This window comes from Pleurodeles waltl, chromosome 2_1 (genome assembly GCF_031143425.1).
Source record: "Pleurodeles waltl isolate 20211129_DDA chromosome 2_1, aPleWal1.hap1.20221129, whole genome shotgun sequence".
In the NCBI taxonomy this organism is placed as follows: Eukaryota; Metazoa; Chordata; class Amphibia; order Caudata; family Salamandridae; genus Pleurodeles; species Pleurodeles waltl.
The window spans coordinates 193,761,308-193,777,365 of NC_090438.1; the positions used below are offsets into that span (position 1 = coordinate 193,761,308).

The 16,058-nt window shown below is 40.3% G+C and overlaps 1 protein-coding gene across 4 annotated transcripts in view; it reads left to right on the forward strand.

Annotated features, from left to right (window-relative positions):
• NRK (Nik related kinase) overlaps window positions 1–16,058 on the forward strand; it is a 720,008-nt gene that overhangs the window by 291,432 nt on the left and 412,518 nt on the right. For all 4 annotated transcript variants that reach the window (XM_069212387.1, XM_069212389.1, XM_069212388.1 and 1 more), the window contains exons 4-5: window positions 3,623–3,748; window positions 14,973–15,083. In XM_069212387.1, the coding sequence (XP_069068488.1) occupies window positions 3,623–3,748; window positions 14,973–15,083 (237 nt within the window). The remainder of the gene's footprint in view (window positions 1–3,622; window positions 3,749–14,972; window positions 15,084–16,058) is intronic.

Consider the following 16,058-nt stretch of genomic DNA (forward strand, 5'->3'; position numbering starts at 1 on the left):
GAGATCCCCTGAAGTAAACGGAATTATGACACTGCCCAATCATATTATACAAACCACTTGCCACATCCGTGTGAGTTATTTGCTTCCAATTTATCGACTGATCAAAACGAGATTAGCATGCACAAATAGGTTTTGCATCAGCCTTATGCATTAATATAACTTGCTGACTTTGATCTTGCCATTTTCACTATTTAAAAACTTCTGGTGTGTACTTGCACAAACCTAGGGCCTGATTACAACCTTGGCAGAGAGGATTACTCTGTCAAAAACGTGACGGATATCCTGCCCGCCGTATTACAAGTTCCATTATATCCTATGGAACTTGTTATACGGAGGACGAGATATTCGTCACGTTTGTTACAGAGTAATCCCCTCCGTCAAGGTCTTAATCAGGCCCTTAGTGATAGTATGTGATCAACCGGTAATGGGTACTAGTGCTGAAGCAGTCACAAAGTGAGTTAACACATCTTCCTTCCGGCACATGAGTCAATCAACCACTTGTTGTACATGGAAATATATAATTATACACACAAGGCTTTCAATAAACAAAGTGGTAAAGTGAGTCCTTCTCATCAACGTCAACCCTAGGAATTAAATGGATGTTTTATGGCTTTCCTGGTATGTAACCAACAGTGAACAAAATCGCTAAATGTAATACATACAGCAGGAGGATGTTAAATGGCAAAAGAATGCTTAAGGAGCATATTACGAGCATGGAGTAATGCACTAGTGAAAAGGGTAATAAACTGCAACCTTGTCGACCACCAGGTTTAAAGGACACCCTCAAGTCAGTGTCCAGATAAAGAACAATTAGGTTACAGACTGAACAATAATATCCCATTTAGGTGTATTTCAGGACAGAAATGAAAGAGCAAGCTGACAAAGCACAGATATGGTCCTGAAACAAGCTCTCTAAGCCTAATAAGTTGTACCCTCAATGACTCATACCCAAGCAATAAACCAGCCCTGCAAGTGTGGAAAAGCCTTTTGTTTCTGACTGCAATTTCAGAAACGTGTTGTCAATGGCTTTCAAGGGAAATCACAGGAATCTAACATATTAAGACGATGTCTCCGGCATTTATGTCCACATCTCATGTTCATCATGGGATTTTTCATCAGAGCTTCACATGGAGTTCAAATTTGAAGTAAAATCGAGTGCAATCACCTGAAATTTAGAACATTTCCAAAGTTATATTGCAGACATATAGACAAATTATGTCATGTATAGTTAAGAGAAACACATCACAGCCCTGGTATAGCTTTTAGGAAATAATGTGCCGTAACAGAAACCTCCTGCCGACGGCATAAGAGCCATTATAGGATGCAGCTTATGAATTAGACTAGGCCCACCTCAGCTTACCTCCAAATGCATTCTGCCTACTTCATTGGCTTTGTGTTTTATCACCCACATCTGCTTACTTTCAATTCACTGGCATTATGTGTTTTTCTCTCCCATGGAGCATAGCCTGTTTACCATCTCCCTGACTGGCTCCTTCTATGCTTTCACCAGTACTTTTTTTCTGAAACTATTGTTTTCTTTTTCATGAAGCACTCCATGACAATGCTTGTGTTTTCTGGCTGTCTCCCTTGTATGTTTCTCTTTCCACCCTCAGTGCTCCAAGTTGTTTCCTTTCCCGTGTTCTGCTGACCCCATACTCCACGGTGTTGTCTTTGACCTAAGTTTTTTCTCCAGCTCCCTACCTCCATGTTAGTTCAGCCAAATGCTTGTTTGTTAATGCTGTTTAGATCATTCTGCGCACTCCAATTCCTAAATGTAAATCTCCTTAAATTTCCAATTAAAAACCATTCTGCGATTTTAGGCATAGTGTTAGACAAACGTACAAGTAAAATCCTCTGGGCTGCACCGAGAAATCAGGGATTCCTATCTGAGTAATGAGTGAAGATAGTTTTTACTTCACTATTTACTTGCAAATTCAAACAATTTCTTGAACTATGGCCGAACATCAAAGAGTCATTATAAAAGGCAATTGTCACCCTTGCAATGGAAGTAGGTTTAAAAACCTTTAATGACATATACTGATTTCCATAGCTTTCTTTTTTGTAGTAAATACCTAGTCTAAGTTTGTTTTTTGTCATTTGTTTTCAGCTGCTGCATTTTAAGATTATAGAAGGCATTCCCTAACCATCAAACACATCTTCCTGTTTAAAGGCAACTATCTTTGACTATAAACAACTAGCCAAGGCTATTACATAAGTCAATACTTCTTTTGCCTACACTATAGATTCTTTATGACCTCTTGTTGAGGTTAGTTTGTATAACCAATAGCAGTACAATAGAGCTCATATACTCAACAATGCTTTGATGTGAGACTGCCAGATATGCCCTTATTAAGAGTTGGACAGATTTAGGTGTAGGGAAGCCAGGGGCTTGGAAACTCCGATTCCAGTCAGTAGCCCCATGCCTTAATGACTCCACTATGAGTTTTTGTCCCTGAAATGTAGAATAACATGCAGACATTGAATTACCAAGTTCTTTTTTCATTCACCAGTTTCTCCATCTTCCAGGGATAATCCTGTTGCAGTTGGCTACTCTGGGCTGGTGTTAAATGTAAATGGGGTCTGGGGTGGGTCAGGGAATGGTGGCTGACAGGCCGAAAATCAATTCAGGGAGAGAGGAGACTTCGGCCTGACTAGGGGAAGTGTCTGCTCCCACCATTGATAATGGAAGAGGCGAGTGTCCAGTGCTTAATGTGAGCCCGATTGACTTTGGGGACCACAGTACTTATTTTTTCCAGATCAGACAGTTACTAAGAGCAAGAGAGGGAAAAACAAACAAAGCAAAAAACAGATGGACAGAAAAAAGCTAAAATCATCATTAAGGGAGAAAGTAGGAGCCTTCAAGAGTCAGATAAAGGGGGAGGAGTGTCTGGTAGATGATTTAAAAAGCATGACGTGGATTCAAGGCTATGCATCCTTGGTATTGGGCAGTCCAACATTTAATTGCATCGGCTGCAGGCTTTTGAGCAAAGCTTTGGGCACTGGCATGCATTCTTTTACTAATTAAGTACTGTGGGACACAACTGGACTGTGTCCCTGCACACAATCCCTGCAATTTTCTCCAGCCATGCTTTTACCAGTTGTCGATCTGCTCCAAGTAATCTTGTTCCAGAGTTATCAGAGCTGATATTTTTGGACTTCAGAAATTTCAGACCAGTCGTAGTAAGGCATAATGGTATCCCTCGGAGGGCACAGCTCTGCCATAGCCGTAATGAGTGCCAACGTGTAACACACTCACCAAACAAAGGCACATTAAGTTACACATTCTGACATCATATCTCCACCTAGTCATTCTGTGGTCTGCTGTGGAAAGTTTGAAACGTTTTGAAAATGTATCGCCAGAATACCAAAAGTGCTGCAATGCCATGCTTATGCCATATTGTGCGCTAAATAAATGCTGAATAGCAACTGCAATAATATGCTAAAAAGCTACAATCTACAAAGACAAAAACATAAATGGTTCACCCTGAAAAACAATGTCTCTGTAACCTTGTAAATGCCTTTGCATCTTCAACCAACGACCCCCTGAACCAATGAGCATGCCCTTCAGGGAGACCATGTACTTGAAATCAAGGTCAATTTTTGAAATCTTTGTTTTTTGTAGGAGGAAGAGGAAGAAATCAAGCTGGAAATAAATATGCTAAAGAAATATTCCCACCATAGAAACATTGCTACCTATTACGGAGCTTTTGTTAAAAAAAGCTTAGAAGACCAGGATGATCAGCTTTGGGTGAGTATTTTATTCTATTTTGACCAAGTTCTACATTCAGGTTTTCAGATTGCTAGCAAAGATAGTATGAACTTGTTAATTCAAAACGTGAATTCTCTTCTAACTGTACGAATTGTCATCAAAGCATTAATTGTTATGCTCTATCTTTTCAAGCCATCTTGCAATCATCTGTAAAAAATTTAAAAATGTTTACATGAAAAAAGATTGTGCATTGAATCCGAGCAAGACTATAACAATACTGTAAAACGAATTTGTAATGACATCATGCACACACTGCCCACATTCTCCTCAGTAATATGTAACAAACAGTTGTAAAAAGATAGGAAAAACTTTCCAAGTCTATCAAATAAGAGAGCCATAATTCTTATCAGTAGCAGTATAGCCACAAGATCTACGCCCTGGATTTGTCAAAGTATATTTTCAACTTAGGTCCCCATTGCGCTTGTTTTATTAAATGCTTGACCAATCCCTAATCTTGTTTGCTGGGGTGTGACGTACACTGCACAAACAGAAATGTCCATACTGCTAGGAGACAGGGTAAAGCGCATTCCTATTCCACAAAAGAAAGCAAACACAACCATATGTATCTGGACCCTGCACTAACCTACACTCAGGGCCTGATTTAAATTTTGGCGGACGGGTTACTCCATTACAACGGTGACGGATATCCCTTCTACTAAAATATAAATCTCATCAGAAATAATGGAATTTATATGTCGGAGGATTGAATATCTGTCACTGTTGTGATGGAGTAACCCGTCCGCCAAAATCTAAATCATGCCCTTAATCGTATCTGAGCGGTTGGACAGCATGAAAAGAAGAATGTGTAAATCTGGCAGAAGTTTCATTAGAAACATGTTTACATTGCCAGCTCCCACACGGATTCATACATCTTTGCTTTAATACTTTTCAGGGGTGACAAAACAAACCATGCATATTAGAGTTTGGGCACTTTAGGGTCCATCTACTGACAGGTACTCTCACCAATCACATAAGTGGAGGAAGAGAAGCCTGCTGATGTACATAGGTCACTGTGTGTCCACCACAATGGTGTCTAAGCCAATGAATAGCTAGGTGTAGCATTGGCGCTACACTTCCACTCACCAAGTCATACTACCTTTGTTGTTAGACCATTGTTGTCCTAGGTGTTTAATTGAGCAATCATTTTAACAGCATTCACAAGGCTTACAGAAGGAAGATATGGCCATCAGTGACTTGGAGTCTATTCAGTGAGGCATCCTGGTTTACATATAGAAGTACTCTTGTAATACTCTTTTATGTACTCTTCCATGCCTTTGTGAATTGGCCTTAAAACTTCTGAAATGGACCCAAAAATGGATTAGTTAGGGAATATTCATATACAATTTGTATGAATAGAAAGGACTGTATTTTCTTTCAAGTTTTACTGAAAGGGAGTTGGACATTTCAGAGCTAAATCACAAAGACATTAATAGTACATTAAATACTACTTAAATACTACTTCTGTAATACTTCTTCCTGTATTTATAAATACTTCTGTAAATCTTCACAATGTGTGTTATCTCCTTTTTAGTGTAAAATCTCACTGTTCGTTCTTTGCCTTTTGCTTCTGTTGACTAAGATCTAAAATTGGCATCTGCTTTTAAGTTGTTTTGCGCCAAATATGGCTGCCTTTGTATGTTGGCATCTTGCGCTGTGCCAGTTCTGTGTCCTAACTGGATGTATTTTCTAAAGTACATACACTTCATGCATTTCTTTACACAAATCGTCTCTGTGCACAACTGGAGAGGGACTGCGGCCCTGCCAAGCTCTTAATTAAATTTGGATATTATTCCAATTGTTTTGTTTGGATGCTAATTGTCTTTGATCGATAATGCATGTACCACATAGAATCAGTACCTATGTTGTGATTGAGCCCAGTGGCACTACTCATGCTTACAGAAAGAATGAGAGGGTGAGACACAAGACACTACCAGGTACATTCATGATAAATAAGATTTTTCTTACCGTTAGTATTTTCTGAAACCCAAGTGAATCTCCTTTAAATGATTTCCAGCTTCCGAGCTAAATAGGCATAAACCACTTTTTAGGTCGTTCTACAAACAGAGTGAGTGTTTGTTTGGGATTTTCCTACATTAGCGTTGTGTTTTTCATGGTTTACTATTACTTGAATCCGCAGTACATCATGACTATGCTTCAACTAAACAATGTCACTCAGGTATCATTCAAACATCAATAGAGGATGAACATGCTCAGTTAAAGCGCAACATCTAATGCCATTATCCAGTAATCAAATTCTAGACCACCATATACGTTTTTGTGAGTGTTTATCATAATCATTCATATACATGAAATATGGAAATCATTTAATATCATGTCGTTTTCAATGGCAATATGTGCATGTGACTCCAGTGAACAAAGAATCACACTATAAATCATTGCATAAGGAAAAAAAATTAAATTACATGTGAGTTTCTTTTAACAAACAACATTGAGGGGGTCATTCTGACCCCTGCCGGCGGCAGAAGCCGCCCGCCTGGCGGGAACCGCCAGAAGACCGTACCGCGGTCAAAAGACCGTGGCGGTCATTCTGACTTTCCCGCTGGGCGGGCGGGCGACCGCCAAAAGGCCGCCTGCCCGCCCAGCGGGAAAGCACCAGCAACGAGTTGCTGGTGTGCGACGGGTGCAGTTGCACCCGTCGTGATTTTCAGTGTCTGCTAAGCAGACACTGAAAATCAATGTGGGGCCCTGTTAGGGGGCCCCTGCAGTGCCCATGCCATTGGCATGGGCATGGGCCCCACGACACCCGTTCCCGCCAGCCTGGTTCTGGTGGTGAAAACCGCCAGAACCAGGCTGGCGGGAAGGGGGTCGGAATCCCCATGGCGGCGCCGCTGTGGAGGATTCACAGGGGCAGGGGAAAACCGGCGGGAAACCGCCGGTTTCCCTTTTCTGACCGCGGCTTTACCGCGGCGGTCAGAATTGCCCTTGATGCTCCGCCAGCCTGTTGGCGGTGCATCCTCCAACCCCGGCCCTGGCGGTCCATGACCGCCAGGGTCGGAATGAGGGCCTGAGTCTTTGAAGTAGTTTATTACCCCTGTCAGGGCTGTCCGTTATCTACGTTTCAACCTAGAAGGTTAGCCAGCTCTCATCAGCAAAAATATATGGTGGTCTCAAAAACCAATAACATAGTGGTGTAAATGATAATACCTTGTGCCTAGAATGTGAAAAACAGCTGTGATTTTGTGTGAATTTCACCAAAAGAAATGTTTTGCCACTTGTTTATAAAAGTAACAATGAAAACCCAAAGTGAATTATCAGAAGGCCGCTAATATGAGATCCCAGGGTGACAAGGACTATGCTACTTTCTCAGGAGTATGAGGTGAAGAAAATCATATGAATAAATCAATACTGAGGGCCTGATTTTAATCTTGGCAGAGGGTAATACTCCATCACAAATGTGAGAGATGTCCAGTCTGCTGTATTACAATCCCATAATATCCTATTGAGATCGCAATATGGCGGACAGGATAAATGTCACGTTTGTGACAGAGTATTCCATCCGCCGAGATCTAAATCAGGCCCTTAGTCAGGACTTATCTAGATGGTCAAGAAGGCGAGTACATTTATACTTACCCCTTGAAAAAGGTTGAAAGGATGGCAAAATTGTAAAAGGACCTCATATAGTAATTCTAAAGTTCCAAACTGGGGCACGGCTGCCTGCGGCATATGAACTCAAAAACAAGTAGTTTGTTAAAAAGACGTGCGCCATGAAAGATGAAAGCGACACTTGGAGTGCAGAAGTGCTCCAGCCCTCACTTGGAAACCCTATCAGAAAGGAGATCGTAGTGTCTCTGACAGAAAGATAAAATAAAAGATGGACCACGAAGGTCACTGGGTCTAAAACTGAACGAAAAGTAAGGAGTGAAATAAAAAAGAAAAATGAACAGAGTACAAATTGGAGTCTGTGTGTTAAGAATGCTATTAACCACAGATAAAGGCTATGGTGATTAATCAAGGGCCAGTATTGTAGTCAAGCATGGGCAGCACGCATTAAGCAGTATACAATACATATACTGCTTAATACAATATTTACAAAAGATACTTGTATTTACAAAAGGTACACTGTTAAATACAATATCTATAACAAAGGTGTAAAATGCTGTTAAATCCTAAAATAAGTAGGCAGATCCAAACAAATTTGAAAAAAGTATTCCAGTTGTGATGTTCAATCTGGAAGTAAAGACACAAGTCTGCGCCATTCCTCATTAATGTCCAAACCATTATTGATGGAATCACAGCGCATTATCCATCTACATTCCAGTTTTTGTACAACGAGAGTGATGTTTCCTCCTTGCTGTAGCGCCTGTGCTACATCGAGCACTTTCTAATGGATGTTGTCAGATGAGTGGTGGCTTCAATTATATGGCATCCCAAATGTGACAAAGTCACAGCGCATCAGATTCTGCTTTTATGTTGGCCAATGCTTGTTTTCTTTTGTTGTGTATAGATTAAAGAGCATAGACACCATATGCAGTACATAACATTAGTGGTCTCACAGTTCAAGAAGTTTCTAAGTTCCATATTGTAATTGCCATGTACAAAGGTCTCAGTGTTACCAATTGTTGTCAATTGGTGAATTGACAAATCTCACATCTTCCACCTTTATTATGTCCTTCAATGGAAGGCAAACCCCATGTCTTGTACTGTATTATAGAGGGGCTGGGTGCCTTGTGCAGAGTGCACTAAGGAGTCCCTAATGTTTTTGCCTCTTTTGCACACAAACAATGGTAAATCCAATGTGTTGTCTATGCTTTGTACAATGTGTCAATATTTCTTTATTAAGGCCTTAATCTTGTCAGTGTGAGGGCAGACAGTTGTAACACATAACAGCATCAGACCACTCTTCCTGTGTATTGTGTGTAGTAACTCTTCTCAATTACAATATATTACGCTCTTGTGAGAGCAGTTCATACAGTTCTTCTAGGGTAGCCCTTAACTAATAATCTTTTTTGGAGTATACCTCCTTTTTCAAAATAATCAAACTTGCAGGTACAATTGTCATGTAATATAAGAAATTGTCCATATGGAAGGCCGTCTATTAATGCCTGTGGATAAACGTTATCATATGATAGCAATGCGTTTCTATCAGTAACTTGCCTGTATAAACATATGATCAATCAACCTTCCTTGTTTCTAATAGGTAAGTCCCAAAATAGGGTTTATTTGTTATCCCAGTGGCCAGTAAATTGGAGATTAGTCTGAGATTGGTTGAGATATAAAATATCACGACTCACGTGCTGCTTGCACCTGGAATCTGCAGATCTAGTGGCGTGGATCTTGAGCGTTCGGCTTTGGCCCAAAAAGGGGCGACTCTTTCTGGTAGCCACGGTGCTGTAGGCAATGACAACGCCAAGAACAGACCGTGACCTTCAGAAAATAGCGCCAGAGGGAAAAAACCCCTACCAAAGGGGAAAAAACCTCCAACAGGAAGATTCCTGAAAACAAGAACAGAAGAACAGGAATCAAAAAGAACTGAAGTCGAATAACACAGAATTGGCGAATTCCAGAACCAAAAGGCTAGGAAATCAGGAGCGAGGACACCATCTGAACAGAGAGTGTTGCAGCGCAAGGAAAGGAAGAAAACCCCACCCTTATATACCAAAAAACAGGAAGTGCCCCAAAGGAAGAAAAAGGACGCCATCTTAGGTAGGGAAAGGTAGATAGAATAGAATGGAGTAGAAACCATAGAGAATAGGGAATGAGGAATGCTGGGAAGAGAAAGGTAAACTGGGAAGGGGAAAAAGACATAAAGGAAAGTGCAATAACAGATCCAAGAAAAAAGAAAGAAGAAAGAAGAAGAGCAAGGACAGGTAAGAGGGGTCAGGAGACCCCATCAAATGCAGAGAGGAAGTGCAGAGCGAGGCCCCATGTAAGATCTGGGGCCTCGTAGGGTGCAGGAAAGGCTCGGGGTGCGCCGCGCCTTATGGACGCGAAGCGCGTCCCGAGCCGAACGCCCGGCTTGTGCCGAACGCTCGGCTCGCACCGCGCGGTGCGGCGCGACATAAAATCAGTTCTTCTAGTCTTGTAACAGCCACTCCAGATAAGGAAAATATAATTGATATATCTTTTCCAATATCTAATAGAAGATCTGAAAGCATTGTCATCATTAAGTATAATTTGCTGTTCAAAGGCATTAACATAGATACTCCTTATATTGGGAGCAAAAACGGGTCCTGTTGGTGTCCCACCACACTACTGATAAAAGTGGTATTTGAAATAATTGGAGGTTAGTGAGAAGATCAATGATGAACTCAGTTGGGACTGTAGCTGACCTGGGACGTATGTTTAGGATCTGTTCAATAACCAAAATACTCTCTTGCTGAGGTATTTGTGTGGATAGTGAAGTTATAACAAGAGTCACCAATAATTCTTTGTGTGGGTTGAATGTACTGCCTTCTATCAAGTTGATCATGTCAGTACTGTCACGTGCATAGGTTTCTAAAGTTGAAACCCCATGCTTATTGTGAATAGGTCAGCCGACCATTCGTAACAGACTCCCAATGTATACAAAGGAATTAGGCATGGAACAGGCTCCAGTACGTTCATCTGCATAGGCACTGGAACAGGGAGTGCTGTAGCACTCCCAAAATACCTATGCCGAAGTTCCAAAGATGAATGAAAAATCGAGAAGCCTTTACATTTTGTTCTTATCTGGTCACATTTGCTGTGTTCAAAGACAGAGGTCAAATCTCAGGCTGGGTATTTTTTTAACATGGAGAAAGGCTTTTGTTACTCTGACTGCAAAGTTAGATGATTTTGTACTACCTGACAATCTTGCTGGGGTACAGGGAATGTGAAAGAAAATGCTGGAGGGTGTCAGTTATTTTGTAACACACAACAAAGTGTAAATACCTGTAAATGAGCTGCACAGATATAAAAGTATATTAGCTGTTAGCAAAGCACAAATGAAACATATTTGTGTAATTCTGAAGTGTGATGGAAGCAAAGATTTTAATAGGAGCAAAAACAAGTGAAGACACTTTACTTTGTGATGTGCAAATTATAAGTATTTGCAGGATCCTGATTTCCACACATTACCGTTCATACACTATATAGTTTTATCAGTAAAAGTGCATGCCAGTGTGAATTTTGTTTCCATTTCAACGAAACAATGTTGCCTGTTTATGACAGCATGCTACCACACCATGTTTTAGTAACATATGTGCTCCAAAATGCACCACTGGCTACATAGTGCACTTTTACCACTCTCTCGCTGAATGGCCATGTCTCATTTGCTGTACTGTTCTTTTTGAAAGGCTTGGATTTTTCAGAATCCTTATCACTTTGTTGTGTAGTTATTTTAGCCATGTTCTGAGCATGTTGTTTTAGCTAACTAGGCCTGCAGCTGTGTAATTTCACGTCTACATTTTATTCATCATTGCTCAGTTTTTCTAGCAATTGCTTCATTTGCGGTGCAGTTTTATTTCTCTCTATTTTGTTGTTCTTTCGCCTAGGAAAGCATTGCGTTCTTAGTAAGACATAGTTCACTTTGTGCTTTCCCCAAGGCTACAGTCAGATAGGGTTGTCAACAAACGTGGTATGCTGTGTCTCCAACATTCACAGAAAAACACACACTCATACATGGGGACCATTTCTTAGAATGTCATTTGTTTTATTATACAACACCCCTTAGTCCCAAACACGTTAGAGGGAGATTCCAGCCAGATGTCCACGACTGTACGCTGATTGCAGCAAGTTTCACTACAGCTACCTGCTTAGATGACCGAAACCTGATCCAGTTTGGGATGGTGTCTTTTAAGACCTCCGGCCTCTTTTACAGGTATGGGGGATGATGTTCTCCCAGGGGAAACCCGAAGGGCATATTAGACTTAGTATGCTGTGCTCATACTTAGCGTAGGTGAGGGGCTATAGATCCACTTCCCTGTTTAGCCAGCATGGTTGGACTGTTCTTGTGTTTTACATTTTTAGTCACATGCCTGCTCCTAATGTCTTTCATTATCTTCGTTATTTCTTTATTCACCTGCTTTTTTCTAAGATGCAGATCTTTTAATAAATGCTTATTGAAATACATTCTACCTCTGTTGTCTTTGCCTGAGTGAGATCTTAGTAACTGAGAGAATGGGATATGATCTCATGTACCACGAGTCCCTCCACGATGGGGAGTCTATCTTACCATGAGCTCGGTTGCCACAATCATTCCAGTCAGAGATGGGGCGCTGCTAGTTAGCCCAAAACCCCGGATTAGGCTGACAGGTGTCACCAGGTGTGGAATTGTACTCAGTAACCACCACGTAGGCTATCCTACCACCCAAATCCTGTAGCTTTGTTACCCTAATGAGAACCTACGCGACAGCTTCAGTGATATAACATTATTGGCACTGCCCCCAACCTGAAAATTGTTCCTGCACCACGCTTCATCAGATGTACCCCCCAAAAAATGACAGGCATATTTAACTAGTGGAGACAAAAGTCCTTCATTCCTGAGGTGGCAGAGTCAAAGTCCTCAGTAATTCCATGTCACTAAGTATTTAATTCTACTTCTGTTAATAAAACACAGGGAAAGTGACTTTCAAATGTATTTGAATAATATAAAAGGCCTTTAAAACAACTTACTTGCAAGCTGGTCTGAATAAAAAGTATTATCCCACCATCAGTTATAGTTCTTATGTGTTTTTCTATTTGCTATACCTTGTTCGATGATACGTTGCAATTCTTTTTCAGCACATGAGTCTACAAACCCATGTTCGACAGAATAATCTCTTTTGCTGTTTCAGGTCAAGGACTAGGACTAGTGAAAAACGACCTTCTACCGAACAATTTAGTAATAAACTTTGAATGTTTCGAAATAGATGCAGTAATAGTTCAATTTAGTAGTCACTCAAGTGGTAAGACTAGTTATTGTGATGCACTGACGTTCATCGAATCTTCACTACAGCTCTGTGGTTAAGGATACATATATGTGGAGCTGTAAATAGTAAAGTTAAACCTACCTGTGTATATTCACCTTCACAATGTTGTGTCAGTCGATATTTTTAGCTGCAATAATTTTTGTAGGATGATCTTCAAAACAACACATTCTGGTAGAACACTGCCCTGTCAACTCCCAAAGAGTCTTGCAAGAGCACAAAATGCAGATCAACTCTTATGTGACTGACTGTTTTATTTTTTTGAGACCTGCCTCTGCCCAGAGCATGTTCCCTACAGAAATCTGGCCCTGAGGCATGCCACACGGAACATCCCAAACCGAATGTCCCACAAAAAGCTGTTGTTTCTGTAAGATAATATAATGGGGTATGCATATAGGCAGATGTGTGCATCAAAATAGTCACAAAACATTACATAGTTACATATAATAAAACCAAAACATCCATTCATTTCAAGCAGATGTCTCTCATTCCGTAGTACCATGCACTGTTGGGTCATTTCATAAGTTACAAGGTGCACCGGCATGAGTAGATTTTAGCACCACCAAGGGAGTGTTTGGTTAATAAATCTACTGGCCCATAATTGTTCAATATTACCACCTTTTCGGTGGTATTCCCCTAGACTTTTGCCTTCTATTTCTGAACCCTTTTTTGCTGGTCATAGCACTCTGCACTTTTTACTCCTGCTAATCAGTAGTAAAGTGTTTGTGCTCTCCCCTCTAAGCATGTTAGAATTGTCATACCCTTGAATGTCACATTGTACTTGCAAGTCCCTAGAATATGGTACCACTTTACGATGGGCCTGTAAATGCTACTAGTGGCCTCTAGCACTCATTGTGCCACCCACAATGTGTAACACATGTCTCCAGACCTGCCACTGCAGCCTGAGAGTGCAGTTTTAAACTGCCATTTAGATCTAGCAAAACAAACCTTCTGTTACTCCTAAACCTTCCTTTCTAATACTTATAAGACACTGATGACTTATAATCGACTGCTTATTCTTGATGACAGCTTCTAAGTTCGAAGGTAAACTTTCCATCAGGATGAACCTGGTCCCTGTATCCGACTGGCAATCCACCACGGTCAGCCTTAACTTTGGACTTTGATGCAATCTAGCATGCCCAATGACAGTGGTTAGAGCTTTGTGTTTTGTGCCACTATTTTTAATTCAAACTTTAAAAAAACTCATATCTCCCGTTTTCTCTATTTTACTAAATTGGTGTGGGGTTTCTATTGTGCTGTACTTCACTTTGTTACTGTTTGAGTACTACAACAATACTTTACACATTGCTACTAAGTTAAGCCTGGCTGCTTGGTGCCAAGTTACCAGAGGATCACGCACAGATTTATTGAGTGACTTGAGGGGTTCTTCTTAACAAGGATTGCGATTATTTGAGGTGGGTACTCACCCCTTCAATTAAAGCGTCAATTTCAAACATTAACCAAGAAATGAATACCTATGAAAAGGTCCTCTGAATTAATGGCAATATCATACCATATGGCCACTCTACCTCCAGTACATGTATCCACGCTGCGGCTAGTTAAGGAAGAAAAATCCATTTGCTGACTCATAAACCACAGCATTTTGTAGAGTCTAGGAATTGTGATACTAATTATTACTGTTACCAAGAGCCAGCCTAGAAGCTTGTGAGTAGTACGAAAGACTGTAAACCCAGAATCCTGTGGCTAGAAGGAAAGACTACTAGTCTCTGAGATAAGCGTTGGTAAACATGAATACCCATGTCTCGTTGACAAAACATGCTTCTCTAATGATTCAACAGCAGTTAGGAGGCGTCATAGTCAAATAAGTCATTTACAGCACATTCCTGGGTGGTGGTTGTAATGATGTTAATTTTAATTTCAGTAAGTCAAATTCCGAACATGTTTTTTTGTGTTTTTCTAATTTTCTAAATTTTTCTACAATTACTTCTCAATTCTTTAGCAGATTTTGTGGACCTGGCTGGTTTGTCATTCATGAATTAGTGAGTTGGATAATAAAGGTCCATTTTTGGCTAATGGTCTTATAATTACCGAGACACATATATGATCCCCTTGGCCCTGATCTACTGAAATGGAGGCAATAGGTGATATGGTAAAGGGTGTTTGATCGTTTTTTTGAATTACAAAAACACTACATACTTCTATGGTGATATTTACACATATGTTATTTTGGTAAGAGGTTTAGGTGTTAGTGTACATACATTAAGAAAGTCACAATAACAGGCTTGGAACTAAAATGAAATATGTTTTATATTGAATGAAGACTAGCAGTAACAATTAATCACTGGTTTATTTTACAGTTGGTCATGGAATATTGTGGAGCTGGCTCAGTAACAGATTTGGTTAAGAAGACGAAAGGAAATAGCTTTAAAGAAGACTGGATTGCATATATCTGCAGAGAAGTTCTCAGGGTGAGTACATGATTATTTCTAATTATGTTTCAAAATCTAAAGAAAATGATGATAGCATCTTATAGGCAATATATTGGCCATGAAAGCTTGCCTTTACTACCTGTGATCCTATGTGCAATGAAAAAGCAGAATAATCCTAGATGTCTATCTGTGCAAAATTTGGCTGTCTTAAATTTGCAGGAGAGTTGACTTTGTCGAAATCAGCAATTTTTTGTGTTAAGGAGGCTTGGATGATTCATTGTGAGAAATGTTAATGCAATGCAAGAAAAACTTGCCATGCAGATGTTTTTTTTTTTTGCATTTGTTAAGAACTACACTGGGCCGCAACTAACTAAAGTAGTGCAGATCTCAGTCCAGCATCTATCTTTACCTTTCTTATGTCCATCAGTGCTTGCTGCAAACATAACTTTCCATTGTGCCTTTTAGATCAGCCGATGCGGCTCCTGAGGCTTATATCTCCTTCCAGGAAGAATTTTGAGCATTCTGGTCAGGCTCACTCACTCTTACTGTTGTCTGCTATAATGGAAGCTTCATCTTCTTAGAGGACATGTACTTCCAGCAAACATTATGAGACCTTTTTCTCGCCCAAAGATAAATTAGGAGGAGTCATTGACACATTCAGTGGCGCTAAAGCAACTCATGCAGCACATGGAGGGTGAAGCTCTAGAAGATATCCCTGGTTTGCCTTTGCCATTTTAACGTACTCCATTTCTCATGGCTTCTGGAGCCCAAACTATTGTTGGAGTTGCCATAACTCCATAAAAATACATGGATAAGATCTGGGCAATTGAGGAATGATGAAATCCAATTACTAAGGTGGAGCTGGTTCCAAAGGTCCATTTCATTTCCCTTTTGCCCCATAGTGTGACCTTCAGTGATACAGTGTTACCATCACTAATTTGCAATTAATTATTTGTTAATCTGTAACCCATACAACCAATTCTTACATAATTTAAACATGATATACATCAGACT